This window comes from Poeciliopsis prolifica, unplaced genomic scaffold (genome assembly GCF_027474105.1).
Source record: "Poeciliopsis prolifica strain line A6 unplaced genomic scaffold, Auburn_PproV2 SCAFFOLD023, whole genome shotgun sequence".
Classification (NCBI taxonomy): domain Eukaryota; kingdom Metazoa; phylum Chordata; class Actinopteri; order Cyprinodontiformes; family Poeciliidae; genus Poeciliopsis; species Poeciliopsis prolifica.
This window is the reverse complement of record NW_026562398.1, coordinates 4,383,895-4,402,159: the sequence shown is the minus strand read 5'-3', so window position 1 is coordinate 4,402,159 and position 18,265 is coordinate 4,383,895. Positions and strand designations below refer to the sequence as shown.

At 39.6% G+C, this 18,265-nt stretch overlaps 1 protein-coding gene across 1 annotated transcript; it reads right to left on the bottom strand.

The window, feature by feature from the left end:
• Nucleotides 1–16: 16 nt before the first annotated feature.
• col9a3 (collagen, type IX, alpha 3) lies at nucleotides 17–18,043 on the bottom strand. The gene is made up of 32 exons (XM_055045973.1): nucleotides 17,801–18,043; nucleotides 16,886–16,954; nucleotides 15,786–15,821; nucleotides 14,357–14,428; nucleotides 14,200–14,253; nucleotides 11,849–11,884; nucleotides 11,511–11,534; nucleotides 11,348–11,401; nucleotides 10,304–10,357; nucleotides 10,137–10,178; nucleotides 9,991–10,047; nucleotides 8,638–8,691; nucleotides 8,497–8,550; nucleotides 8,347–8,400; nucleotides 8,174–8,227; nucleotides 7,993–8,046; nucleotides 7,428–7,481; nucleotides 7,297–7,350; nucleotides 7,160–7,213; nucleotides 6,735–6,779; nucleotides 6,595–6,648; nucleotides 6,426–6,479; nucleotides 5,817–5,870; nucleotides 5,539–5,610; nucleotides 5,060–5,095; nucleotides 4,854–4,898; nucleotides 3,442–3,474; nucleotides 2,684–2,830; nucleotides 2,547–2,601; nucleotides 2,284–2,466; nucleotides 1,161–1,238; nucleotides 17–1,074 (listed from the first exon to the last, which is right to left on the bottom strand). The coding sequence occupies exons 1-32, from the start codon at nucleotides 17,864–17,866 to the stop codon at nucleotides 890–892; spliced, it is 2,037 nt and encodes a 678-aa protein (XP_054901948.1). The 5' UTR covers nucleotides 17,867–18,043; the 3' UTR covers nucleotides 17–889.
• Nucleotides 18,044–18,265: the final 222 nt, after the last annotated feature.

The following is an 18,265-nucleotide window of genomic DNA, read 5'->3' as shown; positions in this document are numbered from 1 at the left end:
TATGTAGAGAAGAGTATTGTTTTACTGAAAAGTGGCTTTATTTGTTCTTACAACATGTCGCTGTAGCTGTACATACAACAGTCCCCACAATAATAAATAGTATTTAAAGTAATGTATATTTAATAGTTACAGCACCGGCGGTACACAGTGGATGTCTTTGCTGATTGAAAAACAAAAAAATAAAAATAAACATTTTCAAATTTCTTTATGAATTATACAGGTCTGACTTATGCATCCACAAGTTTGATCTTCTTTATTCTCTTACCTTTAGTGAATCACCTTCACTTTACAAGTTATGTAAAAAAACAAGCTGTAAACCCCCCCAAAAAAACAAAAACAGTTAAGTTTTTTTTTTTTTTTTTTGCATTCTACACAATTTCTGGGCACCTGGGTAATTGTTATTTTATTACTTTTACAGTACATATACAGGTCCAGCACCTTTGTCCACATTTTATACTGTCAGTTTGTATATTGAGGTAACACCTGTGATTCACACAATAAGCCGTGTCAAATGGGCGTTCACATCAGAGACGGTCACAGTTGTCGCGTTGATAATCAAAACAAATGGAGCATCGAAACATTTACAAACTTATGCCAGTTGTTATGTGACACTTTTGAGTCACTACAGTTGTTCTCTTGTTTTCTTTTCCTTGCCTGATCTGCTTTATTTCAAGATATTACCTGTAATCTTTTGGGTCTCTCAGTTGCTTTGGTGTTCCTGTCACTCTTGGAATGTTCCTCCATTCACATTTGTAGATGTTATTCCTCCCTTGTGATACATGTATTTAAATAAAGTGGACTTGTTGTGAACGTTCTCTTGTCATTCCTCTCCTCCTCATGTTAACCTTCCCTCCTAAAAGCGGAGCGGTCAGGCTGCAGGAAGTCGTGTTTAATTGTTTTTGGGGTTTGAGGATTTCCCAGCTGGTGACGTTCCCTGGCAGGCTGTTGTATCACAGATCCCTGGGGGACCCTGATGCCCAGTCCTACCTGCCCTGCCAGACTCTCCAGGCTCACCCGGATCTCCAGGAGACCCATCACGGCCATCTTTGACAATCCCACGTACTCCAGGAAGACCTAATAAGGGCGAGAAAAGGTTTCTGAGGTCAGGTAAGTGTTCGAGGCAGTTAGCCATATGGTGATTTAATATATCTGCCTTATACCTTGGTGTCCTTGGTCTCCAGGAGGCCCATCAATGGTTTTGCCCACAGGTCCCTTATCACCTGCCTCACCAACATCACCTGTTCATAAAAACAAAACATTTCCAGCTTTGTGACTTCTAAAGAAAAAGAAAATTGTATTCACTTATGCTGCATGTAATTCCAGTTTTGTACCTATACGTATATTGCCTTCCTAAGTAATTCCTCTCAATTCTAATCTCTCTTCAATGGGCTTTCTCCCATTCATTTGGATTTTAACCCAGTAAACAGAGAGAGAAATTGTGAACAATTCTGTTGAGTTTTTGCTCTGCTTTAGAATTGTAGTTTGCCTGTAGTTTTAGCAATGGCAACAGTGAAAGTAAATGAAGAGGTTCAGTCCACATTGACCACGCTTTCTAAACATTAACAGCCATCTTGTTTGGCTCGGCACTTCTCTCTTGAGGGTGATTATTTACAAGATAGCTACTTTCTGCTAAGCTTCATAGCGTCGAACTCGTACATTATACAAGTCACAGGCAAACGTTATGAATCAACAGAGTCCATGTAACAAGTGACATTTGTTTAGTCCAGAACTTCCGTACGGAGGAAAACATATTTACCAGGTTAAGTAAAAACAGCCTTTGAACTGTTCTTTTTGAATTAGTGATACAGACAATTTCAACTTTGATTTTCCAAAAAATATGATTGCTTTTAATGTGTTGATGTCAGGGCCTTTATAAAATCCTGTTTCATCCATTTCAAAGCAGTTCTGAGGCATAATGATGTTCCATCTGGACAGTTACAAGGGAAATTGAAATATCTGGAGGTAGTTTTCACTCAATTTGTCCACTGTAGCAGTGCCACTGGCAGCAAAACGATCTGCAGGATGATGCTGCCAACATGCTGTCACTTTATGTTCAATAACAGTCCAGGAATCGTAAACATTCAAGCCCATCATAAACGGTCAAGACAGTTTAACTTTATTAGATGCCGATAATGGATGACACAAAATGCTTCTGGAGAAAAAAAATACGTTCAGACAAGACAATGATTGATTTATTTGGCGACATTGATGAGGCATGTTTAGAGGAGTCCAGGTGAGGATTCGTTTTGTGCACTTTGTTAGAAACTGTATAATGTCTCATACCTCTGGGTCCTGGATCTCCAAGTTCTCCTGGCAGGCCTCTGTATCCTGGCGGTCCACGGGTCCCTGGATGCCCGACCGAACCAGCAACCCCTTGCTTTCCTGGAGGACCCGCGGGGCCGGGTCGGCCCACTGTTCCTGGGGCAAGGGGCCTCCGCAGGTTGGCCGCCAGCTGTGCAATCTGGTCTGGATGACCGAGGACACCATAAGGTAAGTTCTGGTAAATGTGTGGATCATGATAGGAGAACAGTTTTAAGATTTCTCACCATCGATCATGGAACCACACAGCTCTCTGATGTGCTGCTCACTTGCTAGTTTACCCTGAAACACAAGAAGCCATTTATGAAACAACCTAAAGTCAGACGATAAAATTAGAGCCGTTTGTTGAAACAATCCTACTCACAGGTACACCGGTCTTTCCTGCGATTCCTGGCACACCCTGTTCCCCTTGGAAGCCCATCAGTCCTGGTTTTCCTGGAGGCCCTCTGGCCCCGATCTCGCCTTGTGGACCTGTCACACCTTTGGGCCCCAGTTCACCTCTCTTTCCTGACTGCAGTTAGCAGGATTTATCAGTTTAATTGCTCAGTATGTTTTGCAGAAGCAAGTAATCTTTTATCCAAACTCCTAAAAACCTCCCTGAGATTTAATCGCTGACTAAACACCACCAAGAAAACAAACTGGGCCTGTTGAGAGAATGCGGGGGTGGGTTCATATGGACTCTTCTTGCCTGATAATTACTCCAAAGAGCACAGCAAACAGTAAGTGAGACTAAGGGAGTGAAGCTCATCAGCGCTGTGTCGCTAATTACACAAATTGTGCTGCAGCTTAGTGTGACTTGTCTTTCCCTCTTGGCGATAGCAGCAAACAGGCCAATAAAGCTAAAGCTGCAGTGCCTATATCAAAATAATCCCATTAAACCGGGAGCGTGCCGTCATGTGCCGTGACTTTGACAAGCGAGCAAAAACTGCTCAGAGTGAGGCGCCATTTTTAATGTTTGGAGAAGAAACAAACGCAGAGGGAGTTTGGAGCAAACTTGCACTGCTAATTACACCCACACAGCATCTGATGTATGTTTGGCAGACACAAACTGTATTTGGAGAGACGCTTTGAAGGGTGAGATTCTGTAAATGTAGGACAGGGGAAACTGATCAATTATCTTACCTCTCCTTTCTGTCCAACTGGCCCAAACGGACCCTGAAAATAGATAAACACCTTAGTTGTCCAAGCATTTAGTTTCAGATCAGAGTCACACGAACAAGGCAGATGCATTTCAGTATATTACCAAAAGGTTAATTTATTTCACTTATTTATTTATATCTTTTCAGAGATTTCAGTCAGTTTTGGGTTTTGGTGATCATTGCGTTACAGGTGATGAAAACCTAGGATTCAGTTTCTCAGATATCTAAAATATTACATAAAAGGAAAATTAAAATAAGGATTTAAATTCAGAAATGCCATCCAACTGAAAGGCTTTTCCAGACAAAATAATTGATTGCGGCTCCTTTTGCTTGAATTCCTGCATTGAGAATGTGATCAGCCTGTTTCACTGCAGACGATTTAAGGAAGTCCAGGTTGACAATACTCCAAAGCACTCACTAAAAGTACCATGACCATTGGTACATTTGGCAGTGTGGGCTGGTTCTCAGCCTGCTGGAAAATGAAATCAGCATCTCCATAAATCTTGTCAGTAGCAGTAAGTGCTCTGAAATGTCCAAGCAGACTGCTGACCTTGCACGTGATTAAACAGAATGGACCAACACCAGCAGAAGACATGGTTCCCCAAATCGTCACTGAATGGGAAAGCTTCATACTGGACTTGACACAACTGGACTTGAATCATTTTCCTCTCTGCTCTTTCCTCAGGCTGTGATGTTGATTTCTAAATGACATGCAGAGAGGACTTTGCCCCATTGAACATCAGTGTTTTTGTCTTTTTGAAAGTGATAATCGTGGGCCAACCAGAGGACGGTCAAGGAGAGAGTCACACATCAATCCAGGTTCAGTTTATCCTGAAAGTAACTAATGCTGATGCACAGAAGTGGAAACCAACTAACTCTCCTCTGTCCTGAGGCTGAAGTGAATGCAGAATACCTCACTGGAAGCCTGTGATTTCACCTATTAGCTTCTTCTCCCACACTTCTTTTTTTCCTTCAATATTACTGCAAGGTCATAAAATTAGAATTTTTTTTTTTTATTCTCCAGTATTTGAAAATCAAACGGATACTAGAGAAGCTTCAAGGTTTTAATCAGTTTAAATCCTGTAGAAAAATGCCTCCCATATTTGTCTAAGTTTGATTGAATAGTGTGCAGTTTTTCATTAGCTTTTAAATTTTATTTAATATTTATTTTTCTAAAAAGTAAATGTAAAAACTTGAAAAATAATGTATTTCATTGTAATCTTTAATTGTGTAAATGCTCAAAGTTCAATGGAAAGCTATGATTTATGCATCAGATAAAAATGTATTGATAAGAGTTTTATTTTAGTTTTAGCAGAGTTTTGCTGTAACATGCAGCTGATTGATAGTAAAAAAAAATAGTTAATTTCACTACTTAGATTAGGACAAACTACTCACAGGTTCTCCATTCTCTCCTGGTAAACCATCACTTCCAGCCACACCCTAAAGAAGGAGAATTGGCTGGTTAAATTATGTTTAAAGCATCATATGTTCATTAACATGGAAGAACAGTAACATGTTCTGTTGTTTGTTGAGAGCTGGAGAGAAAACACTGAAGAGAAACATTGTAACATGACTATCACAGAAGGTTTTGGGTGACCTACTATGTCTCCCTTTGCTCCAGAAGCTCCAACTGGACCCTAAAGAGGTGGGAAACAGAAACGGAGTCAATATATAAGAGACATGCAGAGAATTTGTTGCTGTGAGAGCAGGAGGGGAGCAAGGTGGGCTGGTTGAGGGAAACCTGGACGGACATAAAGGGCGTCTTTGTTCTGTCTTCAGGTTCTGAACAGGAGGCCTCCTGTGTCTCTACGTTCTCCTGGCTGCAGCCTGACTTTTAACTGATCAGGATGAACGACCTGGTTACTACCTCAAATGATCACATGTAGTGTTTGTTTGGGGCCTTGTTTCCAAACTTTCAAATGTCTTCAAACATTTTGATTGTTAACTACAACCAAACAGAACCACTAGAAATATCATGTAAGGCTTGTTTAACTTATTTTCATTTAAATAATGTCATTTGTTATAAGAAAACTATGCATATTCAAGACTTAGTTGGACCCATTTTACTGCAGGAACTCACTCTGTCACCAAAGTCCCCACGGAGTCCTGTTGGCCCTGGAAGGCCTGGGTCGCCCAAGGCTCCTTTGACTCCCTGCAGCAAATTTCACACACACACACACACACACACACACACACACACACACACACACACACACACACACACACACACACACACACACACACACACACACACACACACACACACACACACACACACACACACAGAACCAGTAACTTCACCACAACATATTAGTAACTTTAAATAAAATTGATAATTCGTGATTTTATGTTGCTGACCTGAAAGCCTTTCACTCCCAGAGGCCCAGAATTGCCTACTGGTCCAATACCTCCCTGTTAGGAAGAGACATAATCATGTGAATCTTCTAGACTATTTATGAGGCTATTTCAATTCAGAGAACAGGAATTAAGCAAACAGATGCAGTCGCTGTGAAATATTTGTTATGCAGCACAGCGTGTTATATGTTTTTTTTTTTTTTTTTTTTTTTTTTGTCGTTTCTTGAAGACTAACTTGAGACTAACTTGAGACTAAAGCTTTTCTGTGTAAGTCTTACGAAGTTGTGATTTTCTTTTCTGGTCCTTGCATGTATTCCTCCATTTCTAATTAACTCTACAAATGTACTTGGGTACATTTGTAATTTTTTAAAATTGCTTTTGCAGCATGTGAGTACCTGCAGAAGCCAACTGTTTATTGTTAATGTGATATTTGAACACTGGTGCTTCATATTATTTCCATTATCTGCACTTATCCAGCACTCAGACATGCAAACTGGAGTAAAGCATGTTGGACAATATTTAACAGTTTAGTCTCATGGTTGTCTTGTTGTCTTAATTTATCATGCTACTATATGACTGGTCAGCAGTTTATAGTGAGTCTATTTAACTTACAGCCACTCCTCTGGGACCTGGTATCCCTCTGATTCCTGGAATGCCAATTTCACCCTGCAGAGAGCAGGTTGTGGACAATTTAGAAGATCCCTGACAGTACGCATCTAGAGGTCATGTGACTCTGTGGAGCGGTTGATGACCCTCCCAAACAATCCCATCAGATACATACAGGAATACCTGGCTCTCCAGAGGGTCCTTGCTCCCCATTCTTCCCTGGATCACCCTGGGACGAAAAGAAGCGAGGATAAACATCCCATCTTCAAACTTCTGGACTTGAGGTTCTGACAGTTCTCTTGTGAAAATACTCACGATTTGTCCTTTTGACCCCTTAGCTCCAGCCTTTCCAGGCAAACCCTTGAAAAGAAAAGAGAGGATGTTAAAAATTACAGCAGTTTCTAATCTGTCAAGAACTCTGGTTCTCAGAAATAAGAAGAAAATAGAAGTTACAAGTTGCATTTAACAAGGATTCTTAAAGACATCATTGAATGCAACTTACAACTTCTCCTTGCCACATTTTCGTAAATATTTATATTTAGTTTCATATGTATATATACATATATATACACACACACACGTATATATATAGTTTTTTTTAGAAAATATTATTTCAAGTGAGCCAAAAATTGAGTCCTGCTGTATATCAGCACATTTTAGTCGACATAATTTCCAAACTCTGGTGCTGCATGGAGAATGAAGTGATAAATCAAAGAATAATGAATTGATTATGTACTTACAGGAAGTCCATTTGGTCCTTTCTCTCCAACTACTCCATGGCGTCCAGGATCACCCTGTGAGCAGAAAGAAAAACCTTCTTATCTCTCGATCTTGGCTTATGCAGAAAAATATTCCCGGCTGAGGAGGTCCGGCTCACCTTCTCGCCATCCAACCCCGGCGTTCCATCTTTCCCATCTCGTCCAGGTATACCCTGTAGAAATCATTGGATATGACCCTCAGATATCTAAATGTGCATCACACATTCAATTTCTTCTAATGTGAACTTACAGGCTCCCCTTTGGGTCCTGCTCCACCCAGTGCTCCTTTGGGACCAATTTTGCCCTGATAAATAATACATAACATGGACATTATTAACTAGAAGGAATATGTCTCTTATTTAAATGTTGATCTGCTCATTTCTGAGCGGAAGCAGAAAAGGTTGAAGAGAGCAAATGATTAAAAATATATTAGTAGTGAATGTATACATTGAAGAATAATAGCACATGACACAGTCTAATCTGATCAGTACATATTCAGATGTATTATTAGAACATTTCTACTTTTAAAATGGCGCTTTAATAAAATGTTGTAGGTTTAAAGCTCAATAAATGTGTTTAAAAGTGTTTTAAACTTTGTAATATTTAATATTAGGAATAAAAACTGTTATGGTAGAAATTACATGGTTAAAAAAAAGAGCTGAATGTTTTCATATGTGAATGGTTGAAAGATTGCAGAAGTACTCTAAGGACAAAAAAGAACATGATCTAACTAATAGTTTAGTGCTGTACAGCATCAACACAATGACTGTGTGTCATATAGATGAAAAATTAAAAGTTCTTGTATGTTGACTTACAATCTCTCCTTTAGGTCCCTTAAACCCCTGCGGTCCTTTTTCCCCAACATCGCCCTGCAGACATCAGATAAAACACACCCAGCTATGCTTTGACCAGCCATCCAATCTCACTGTGAACTACCAACAAACACAGTCACTGTGATTTTAAAAAAAGAAAAGAAACAAACTAGGAGTGACTCACTGTCTTTCCAATGATTCCAGCCATGCCAGGTTTGCCTCTGAAACCCGGGAAGCCCTGGAGACAAACAGAGGAAGTTGAAGTCAAACAAAGCCTCCAGACCTGTCTGATTCTTGCAGAAGGGCTGAAAGTGAAAATGAGGCAGGAAGGAGGGATCCTGCTTTAAAGATTCTTACTCTGTCCCCTGCAGATCCCATTGAGCCTGGCAGACCCCTTAGACCACGAGGGCCCTGAAACACACCAGGAATGAATCATGAAAACAGGCATTGAGGTTTAAACAGTTGATAGAATTTGGTATAATTTTCAGTAATGAGACAGATTCTCACCTGCAGACCAACAGTTCCTGGAACACCTGACTGTCCCGGTGGACCAGAATCCCCCTGGAGACGACAGCGAACACTTAAAACCACCATCGGGTAAGTCTCATAAATAACAGCTGATTTACTTGTCTCACATGTTCAGTTCACCTTCTCTCCATTTTTTCCGGGCTCTCCTTTGTCTCCTTTGTGTCCAGTGTGTCCCTGTGTTTAAATGCAAACAGCTAGAAATAAATTGTTGGAGCAATTCATACAAAGCAAACTTACAGCTGCTGTACACAATACAAAACAAAAGCAATCAGAGTCCTACATAAAGTGGGAGATTAATAATTTCATTATTTTTTAAATATACTGAAATTATACGACCTTGTACAATTCAAAACTGTACAATTTATGTTCAAAAAAAGAAACCATCGACTTCCACACAATATAAAAAAAAAATGTGCTGACACAAAGAGAGCAGTTATAATTTAAAGGTCCTTATTATGCTTCCTTGTACAGGTTGGGTGGATCGAAACAAAGAATGTTCTTTCTACTTTTTTGCGCAAAATTATTCTTGGACAATAACATTCTATTTTGCTTAGATCTGCCTATTTGTAGCTCCTTTCAGAATGAGCTGTTTTAGGGCCTCTTGTCACTTTAAATCCAAAGAATCTGCAGCTGACCACGCCCCCCAAATCAGCATTTACACTGGCACATGGCTGCAAACAGATGTGCAAATATACAACTGTGCGTCTTTGAAAAGCAGAAGCGGAGCCTCCTCCACAAAAAACAAGAAAGCAGCAAGTGGTTTCTGAATGCTAAGTCAACAACAAAACACTTGCTTTTCCAGTAGCCATTATACAGCAGTGAAACCAGCTGACCAAACATTTTGAAGTTCTGCTTGGGTTGCTAGGTAATGTACTGGGCTTCACATTGGCTTCAGGCTAGGTGAGTATCTGCTGATTTATGACGTTACATTCGGCTATTTTTGAAATGAGTCATTTTCCAGACACCAAACTGTCTTGGTAGGTTGTTTTCAAGCATCTTGGCTGCTTTTAGAAGCAGTAGAAACACAAATGGAAGTCTTAAAATGTTCAACAAGAGCTTTCGTACATCAGTATGTGAAGTAACTCTATGGAATGGACTAAATTATGGGCTCAAACATAAAAATACAAATATAAACCAACTTAGAAAACTGCAAAAATGAACTGATTGGAGCATATGTTGTATAGGATGGGCATCTCAAAGGTCAAAATTGCTGTTATTGATGTTAATAATGTGCATTAATTGTACAGTCAATGATGGGAATGTGAGGTTTAATGTAGAAATACTTTAAAGGTTTCGCTGGTGTAGTATGTTTATGAATGAGAGGGGCAGAAAATAATAGCATCTTTCATCTTCTCCCTGCTCCTTTTTGAAAAAAAAAGTCAAATTGCATGTCTATTGGCATTACTATTTGTCTTGTTCCTGTTTTTTCTTTTTATTGTCTATTTGAAAAGAATGATTAAATGAACCCTTTACCTTAAATCCTGGCATCCCGGGTGGGCCTGGGGGACCAGGAGGACAGATAGCAGGACACTGAAGACGACAGAGACATGATGCATTCTCAGTTTGAAAAACACATATTCAGATTACAGAATTTGCGGTGTGCAGTGCAGACATCTTACCAGAAGGTCACCGTTAAGATCTTGAAGAGAGCCAGGAAGCCCCTGATGGAGGAAAAACATGCACAGATCACATCTATTTCATTTCCTGCATCACTGTATTGTTCGGTTTCCATTTAGCCACCAGCTGGAAGCAGCAGCAGATATAATATGATAATAACTGCACTTACTGGGGGTCCATCAGGGCCAGGAGGTCCTGGAAGTCCTGGAAGACCCTCTGGACCCTAACAGATTATAAAAGCACGTTTTCAGCAGCTCTGATTAAAACATAGAAGTCCTGACTCTTTATCTTCCATTCAATCTGATTTAATCTCACTTTGGTGAAAAGCTTAAGGTCCACCTCTATAATAAATCTCACAGTAACGTTCAGTAGTTTGACACAGTAAAGCCGATTTACAGAGCCTTGCAAAAGTATTCAAACCACTCCATTGCAGCTGCAGATGAATATTCAGGATCACTCTCCTTCTTGGAGGTAATCCTACAACCAATTTTTAATGATGCACCGAAATTAGAATTTGGGTTGATCCAAATCAAATCAAATCAAATTTTATTTGTATAGCGCATTTCAGCAGCAGGGCATTTCAAACTGCTTTACATCATAAACACAAAAACACAATGATGCTCTTCTGGCTCTTGCTATCAGCTTAGGTGGACAGACATGTTTTAGTTGGCTTGTCGTTGTGCCATAGTTTGATTTTTAAGAACATTGATATGTTTGAAGCTTGGGATGACCCAACCCTGTTTTAAACTTCTCCACAACTTGATGTGCTTCTTTGCCTTGATGAAGCTGACTATTGACTGATGTTCCCTAACAAACCTTTAAGACTTTTGCAGAACAGATGTCTTTATAGAGATGTGGACTCTGTTATCTGATTCCTGCTTAGAGGCATCAGGGGTTGAATATACATGCATATCACACCTCAGATTTCTATTTACAAAACAAACTGTAAGCAATTTACCCTCTTCCATTCCTTTCACATTTGTGCATTAATTTCTGTTGGTCTACTAGATAAAACTGAATTATAAGGTATTGACAATGTGAAAAGGTCAGATTTATACATTTGTAAAGCGCTGTAATGATCACTTTCCTTCACCTTTACACTGAAAATAGCCTCTTGTTTAATAGAAATCCTTCCACAGAGAATGAAGCTTAATTATGACCTTCTGAAATATCCTTAACTATACGTATAACTATATGTATGAGACGGACTCACTGCTGCTCCCTGGGGTCCGGCTCCGCCCGGCAACCCGTTGGTCCCAGGTAATCCCTACAGACAAAAGTGTTTGTGTTGAAGGCGTCAGAGAGCAACAAACACAAGCTCCCAGGGTGCAATCAGAAAACGGAATGAAATAGTATGAAAGGAAATGTTCACTCACTGGGGCTCCTGGTCTCCCCCTGCCCTACGGAAGACACAAGAAGACAAAATAAGTCTCACCAAGAGCCGGTATTTTACTGACAAAAACAACATCCGTTATACGGTTTTTACCCTGCAGCTAAAGTGTTTTGAATTTCAGTGGGGTTTTTTGTTTATAAATTGGATGTCAGCTTCAGATACTGAAGGGAAAACAGCATCATGTGTCCTCTTCATCTGGTGGTGTGTTTAGAGATGATTTTCACAGCATGAACATATCCAGTGTTTCCCTGCAGCAGCTTCATGCAGGATTACTCAAAGAGAAACATCTGCTGTAGGTGTAAAGTGTGTGTGATTGCTTACAGGAGGTCCAGGTGGCCCCGGAGGTCCAGCTTCACCCTGCAGTCAACAAGAGAAAAATCACTGATTGTATTTCACACTAGATGGTTTACAGTAAAGACTTACAGTAAAAACTGCAAAAATTAGCAGCGTTAGTGCTCATATGAAGCAGTGAATGGTATGGTGCAGCTAATCTGTCAAATATTCTGAGTAAAAATGTAGTATTTTTTTCTCATTGTTCTTAAAATCTAAAATTGTTAGTGATTTTCTGCATGACACTGATAACTAAAGGAATGAAGCCTTTCAGGAGGCTGTTGGACCTGAATCCAGTTACGTTTGGTTGAGTCAATTTTTTTCAGTTCCAAAAAAAAAAAACAACCAATGTTCATATTAGGATTTGCGCTTGTTTTTTTTTTTTTTATGTTCCTCCAATGGATTTTAGGGTTTTTATCAGTGAATTTCCTATTTTTTTGTGTGTGTATATATTTCAATGTTGATTTTTGGATGTTTTTTTCCTTCAAGACAAGACATCCTCTAAATACATGATGCATTTTTAGCCAGTCGGCAGTAGACATACTGGTGTGATCTGGGAAACTGTCGTGCTGAATAATCTGAGAGAATTTGAACTTAAGGTCACAAACTGATGGCTGGATTTTCCCCTGCAGGGTGTCCTGATGTCTGATAGGAAGCAGACCTCAATGTCCTCCAGATCCTGAAGCTGCAAAGCAATCCAACGCGCTACAACTGTAGGTCGGATGTTCTTTTTCTGAAATGCTTTGTTTTCTAATAGTTGAATTATGAACATTGACTTTAACTGAAGCAAATGAGGCTCACGGTGCTTTAGAAGTCGATCTGGGGTTTGTATGACTCCCTGGATGAGCTGTTGAAGCTCTCTTTTGGTCGCTCACTCCGAGGACGTGTCACATCTGTCCCATTGTTCTCCATTTTGGATAATGGTTCTCATAGTGGTTCACTTTAAAACATAAAACCTTAGAAATGACTTTATAATCCTTTCCAGACTCAAACATGTCAATGACTTTGTTTCCCATCTGCTCTTGAATTTGTGTAGATTGAGACATGATCATTTGCTCTTTGAGATGTCTGGCCTACTTCGTGTCAGTCTGTTTCTGTTTAGGTGGCAAAAATTTTGACTTTGTGTGGCTTGTGAGACTGAGCTGTGACTAAAAGAGTTTTTAGTTTAATCCAGGGGAAAGGAATCATTTTGTCATCAGGCCAGGTCGGTCCAGATCCTTTTTTTTTTCACCACATATATCATGTGCTTGATAATCTGAGATATTACAGTGTGACCAAAAAAAAAAAAAAAAAGACAGAAGAACAATATGTAAGGAGGAAAATATTTTTTCACAGCACTTTACCTAATGTACACAGACTACATAAGTGTTGTCACAAAATAATAATTTTAGGTGAAAAATGATGGAATTATTGAAATACAAGCTTGTTAGCTGTAGGTCTACACTGCCAACTTACATGTATGAAAAGGTTTACAAAAACTATGATTGTCATTGTAGAGTGTTAAAAACAAGGGGGATTCTGCTTGAAAGTAGAAATAGTCAAATGAACTCATCCCTTGCTGGAGCAGCTGCTCATCACACTGCTGTTGATTTGAATATTTTCTCTACAATTAGGTGTAGAAATGTAAAAGCTGCATCATTAGATTAACATATTACCTCGCTTAATTTCCAATAACTTGCCATATTTTGAAGGCCTTTCTGTTCTTCACTGATGGATGAAAACTTAAAACAAATGTTCACCAATATTTATTTTGTATCTAGTTCTCATAAATCTGTGTTGCATCTAAACTTTGCGTTACCCTTAATCACTCGGAGCCAGCCATCACAGTGTGGTTATCTGTGTAATTAGCGGCGTGAGTTAAAGCTGGCTTCCTCATTACGTCTGCTAATTAGCTGGGAGGGAGCAGTAATCACTGATTCTCTGATATTTCATAAATCTGATGAATTGTGAAAACTACAAGTCTTGTTAAATTACAGGATGTTGTCTTAATGGCCATTCAGAGTTTATGGGTTGTTTCCTTTAGAAAAGTAGTTCTTCTACTTTTTTTTCCTTTTTTTTTTTTGCGAGAACTGGGTCAGATTCCAGGCTGGATTAGGGAGAAGCAGAACATTTAACCTCATCCTGATCCCTCATTAAAAATATTCCTAACTAAGAAGTTGAGCCAATTAGACAAATTTATGGTGACAGAGAGCAGAGACCTCGTGCCTGTTAAAGCCTCTGGGTTTAACAGAACCAGAACAACCTGCAGGATCCTGATGGATCTTGATGGTTGCTGACTTCAGCTGGTTGACGCAGGAAACCAACATCCTAAAACATGCGAGAGGTTCAGAAGATGCACTCACTGTTTCCCCTGGGGGTCCGTCTCTGCCAGCAGGACCATCTGGACCGGTCAAGCCCTAGAGATGAATAGCAGCATCATTACTTGTTCCTCTTTTTACATAACTTCAACAGCCTCCAAGGTTGATATTTCTGTAAGACCAGAGGATTTTGGACCCTTACATCAATTCCTGGAAGTCCTGGCAGACCTGGTTTTCCTGGTCCTCCTGGAATGCCTTCTTTCCCTTTTGGGCCCTGCAAACGATCCAAGAGCAATTTAATTAAGTCTTTTCCAGGCAGATTAATGTGCAGATTGTGTAGAAAAAAAGTGTTTTTGTGTGCAGCTGAATTATCCTCAGAACTTTTAAAAAAAGTGCTTTTTGTCACTTTGTTTTAGTTTACTGCCGCAACATAGGAATAATTTAGAGATGAACAATATGGAGATAAAATTCATCATATTTTGAAGTATTTAACACAATAATTAAAAGTATCTCTATTAGAGAGGCAACTTGAGTACATCATTAAGCAGCTGGCAGCTGTTGCATCCAGTCATATTTTCATATATGTTATTGATGGATTGCGATGACTCGGCACTCTTGCCCTGCAGCAGGAAGGTTTTTGGTCTTTCTGCATGGAGTTTGCATCTTCTGCCCTGCAATGAACTTTGACCTGTCCAGGTTGGACCCGCCTGTCCTATTGACAATAACTTGAACCTGACAAACCAGCAGCTTGTGACCTTCAACAACAAGCAGATTTAGACAATGGATGATATTTGCAAATGCTTTGACCATCTGTGGTGGAGATTTTTATTTTTTCAGTCAGTTTTTTAGAGTTTTACAAATGCTATCAGTTTGTCAGAGTAGTTGTACTACACTGTACTTTTAACTTCTACTTGTCTAATAATATTTTTAAGTGTTGCAACTCAGGTACTGTTTCAAGCTGGTCCTTCGCCTCCAGTAACTTCACTCAATGACAAAACAAAGATGCTTTAATCAAAAATGCACCATTTCATGTCCAAGTGGGGTTTCTTGTTTCTACACAAGCTTCATTGTTCATATGTTATTTCCTATTTAATAAGCCTCTGGTGCTTGGAGGACAGGTAAATGGTGTATATCTTCACTGATAGTACTTTGGATTATTCTCACGTACCTACATCATAATTATTGGTTTCAGATTTTTTTAATGTTGTGGAAAAGTGAGATTAATAAATTGAACAAAATGTATTAGGTAGTTTTTTGACACCTCACCTTTGAGTTTGTTGTTATCGCAATAAATCACAGCAAAGTCTTTACTATTACTACTCCCTGTAATAGTAAATAATATTATTGGCCCTCCTTCATATGATCTCCTGGAGAAATGGCAACTTTTCTTTGTATTTAGACGAATCTCTACACACCCTTCAAATCAGTAACTTTTTTTCATGTTTACATCATGGCTCCTTTAATAGGATTCAAACTGTAAAAATGCTCAGATTTGAGGAAAATCTGAAAAAAGAAACAGCCTTTAAATAGTTTTGAAAAATGATTTTAACTTATTGCAAAGAGACATGAAAATATTCCATCTCTAAATGAAACCTTTTGTGTCCTTCCAGTTTGTCGTAATGATTACTTACAGCTTTTCCTGGCAACCCAGGAGGTCCTGGTTTCCCCTGACAACCAGAAAAAAAAGGTAAGTGAGATTTCTTTAACAGCGTTTTCAGTGTTAAATAAATAACTTCCTCCCAGGTGTGCAGCTTTCCAGCGTTTGGCTGCGTCTTAACCATCCATAGCCCGAGCTAGGAGCATCAACTGCTGCACTGTTTGTGTTTAACTTCTCTACCAGCGGAGAACAAACGGCTCCAAGCAGAAGCGATGCGGAGTGGTCACATGTTCAGACCCTTAGAGCGGTTTGAAGACGGTACAGGGAGGAGGTGCGAGCTGAAACCCTAGATGCTCTCACAGGGCTGGGGAATGTATGAATGGGTCCTCTGTGTGCCCAAAGTTTACTGGAGACGCAAAAATATTCAGAGCTAAAACGGGATTGAAATGGTATCGGTGGCATTTAAAAAGCAAACGATTCTTCTGTGTTAAACAGAACTGAATATTCATAGTCGAAAACACAATGGAAGCAAAATCACATATAAATACAAGGAATAACATAGATCAAGGATGAGTATTTTAGTGTATTTCACTAACATTATGCAATAAAATGACATTATTTAACCAAGGTTCACAGTTCTTAAGCAAGAATAATAAACCCAGACTTTTGAGTCACACCTTTAAGCCCTGCCTACCTAAATCCAACAGGTAATTGTTTAATAAACACAGGCGGAGTAGTGGGAGGAGTCAGACTGATGAAATGTTTCAGTTTGTAGACATTTTACTCCATTTATGCACAAGTAAAATAAAGAAAAGCAACTGGAATCTAAAATTATGCAACATACAAAATAAACAACTAAACATTGGTCATTGAGGTTTATTTAAAAAAAATTACAAGTGTGAGAGTGGTTAGCCAGTTTGAGGCAGAGAGAGAACAGCAAATATACCTTCGCTTGTGCCACTGAATCACAAATAATGTAAGAACTGCAGAGTCTTTCTGACGCAGAAGTTTGTTCCTGTGTTTCCAATAGTTTAATGAGAATTAAATGAGAGCCGGTTACTCTGATCAGTACTGGTTTACAGTCCAGGCTCCAGACAAACTCCAAGAGCACAAACTAGTATCTGGCCAACTCACATCAGTGCCATCCCTTCCTGGTTGTCCTGGTGGTCCTTGAGGCCCTGGGGTTCCTCTGGGGCCAACCCTCTGCAAGATAAAATACAATAAAGCTGGAAGTTTGAACCACAAAAAATAAAATAAAGTCTAGATATGATAGGCAAATGTTATCGTTTCAAAGCTCTCAACAAGACAGGTTTGATTCAAATCCAGGAATATAGAATCAAATGAATCCCAATACAAAGCAACAAAACAAAGAGAAAATGATTCAAAGAATACAAATAGGTCATGCTTTAGACCTCCTGTGTTAATAGTATTTTACATTAAAATATCAGACTTAGACTTAGACTTGTACTTTATTGATGCATTGGGAAGATTCACTCAGGAAATTAAAGTTACCAGCAGCTCACAGGCAAAAAAGTGGCACACAGTAAGCATACGCAAAAGAATACAAAAAAATACAAATTAAATACAAGGTACACAGTAAATGTAATGTTTTTATGTTTCTTTTGCTCAGACTATTGAACTAATGGACCTCTTTGAAGACTTTGCAGAACTGAGCTGCTGAATGAACAGAGCCTGCATTGTGTGCTCTGATCTCCAGTCTGCACATTCCACAGGTTCAGGGGAAACATTTACCTCCAACTGCAGCAGCTACTGAGCAACCAGTTCATATTTACTCATTGAATGCACAGGTACATGGTTTCAAACTGCAAAGTGCTCATACACAGAACACCGAACTGAATAGCAACTCCGTACTTTCATTGAGACTTTCCTGAATTTGAATTTACTTGAATGCAGAAAGTGCAGGTAAACACATAATCGTTACAAGAAAGCAGAAATGTAAACATAAGGCCTTTGAGTAATCATCCTCACAACATAAGGAACGCTAAGATACGGAGCAGGTGTGTGCAGCAGCTGCTTGACGAGCCTTACCTGGGCGAAGGAGGACGACAGCAGCTGGCACAGGAAGAGCATCCAAAGAGCTGAGAACGCCGTCATCGTCCGCGCTCGTCCTCACAAGCCAGAGTTTAATGGAAAAGAGGTCAAATCCTCCAAACTCTTCTCCTTCCCCCCAGCGGCGGAGCCTTCCTTCACCTGACGGCGTGCAGCTCCTGAATGGCTTTCTCTTTGCTCCCAGATAAACCCGAGCCTCCAGCTCCGGCTGTCTGCACACAGCGGTGAGGGAAGCAGAGGAGGGGGGCGCCCAGCTTGGACTCCCAAGAAACTGGGCTGAGCTAAAAATGTTCAAAACATCAACTGACCAATGAGAAAGTGGCCAAAAAACAAGCGGAATAAGGAAATTTCATTTTGTCAGCTTTCAACCACAAACTTCAAGCTACTTTGTTTGGATTTCTGAGTCAACAAGACGTAATTCATGACATGAAGGGAAATGATTTT

What these genes read in the sequence shown, in the direction of transcription:
- col9a3 (XM_055045973.1), bottom strand. Translation starts at nt 17,866, where the DNA reads ATGACGGCGTTCTCAGCTCTTTGGATGCTCTTCCTGTGCCAGCTGCTG. An exon ending in CAGGAAGGGATGGCACTGAT is followed by an intron (nt 15,822 to 16,885) that starts GTGAGTTGGCCA and finishes TCTGGTTGTCAG; the next exon opens with GGGAAACCAGGACCTCCTGG. An exon ending in TGGGATCTGCAGGGGACAGA is followed by an intron (nt 8,228 to 8,346) that starts GTAAGAATCTTT and finishes GTTTGTCTCCAG; the next exon opens with GGCTTCCCGGGTTTCAGAGG.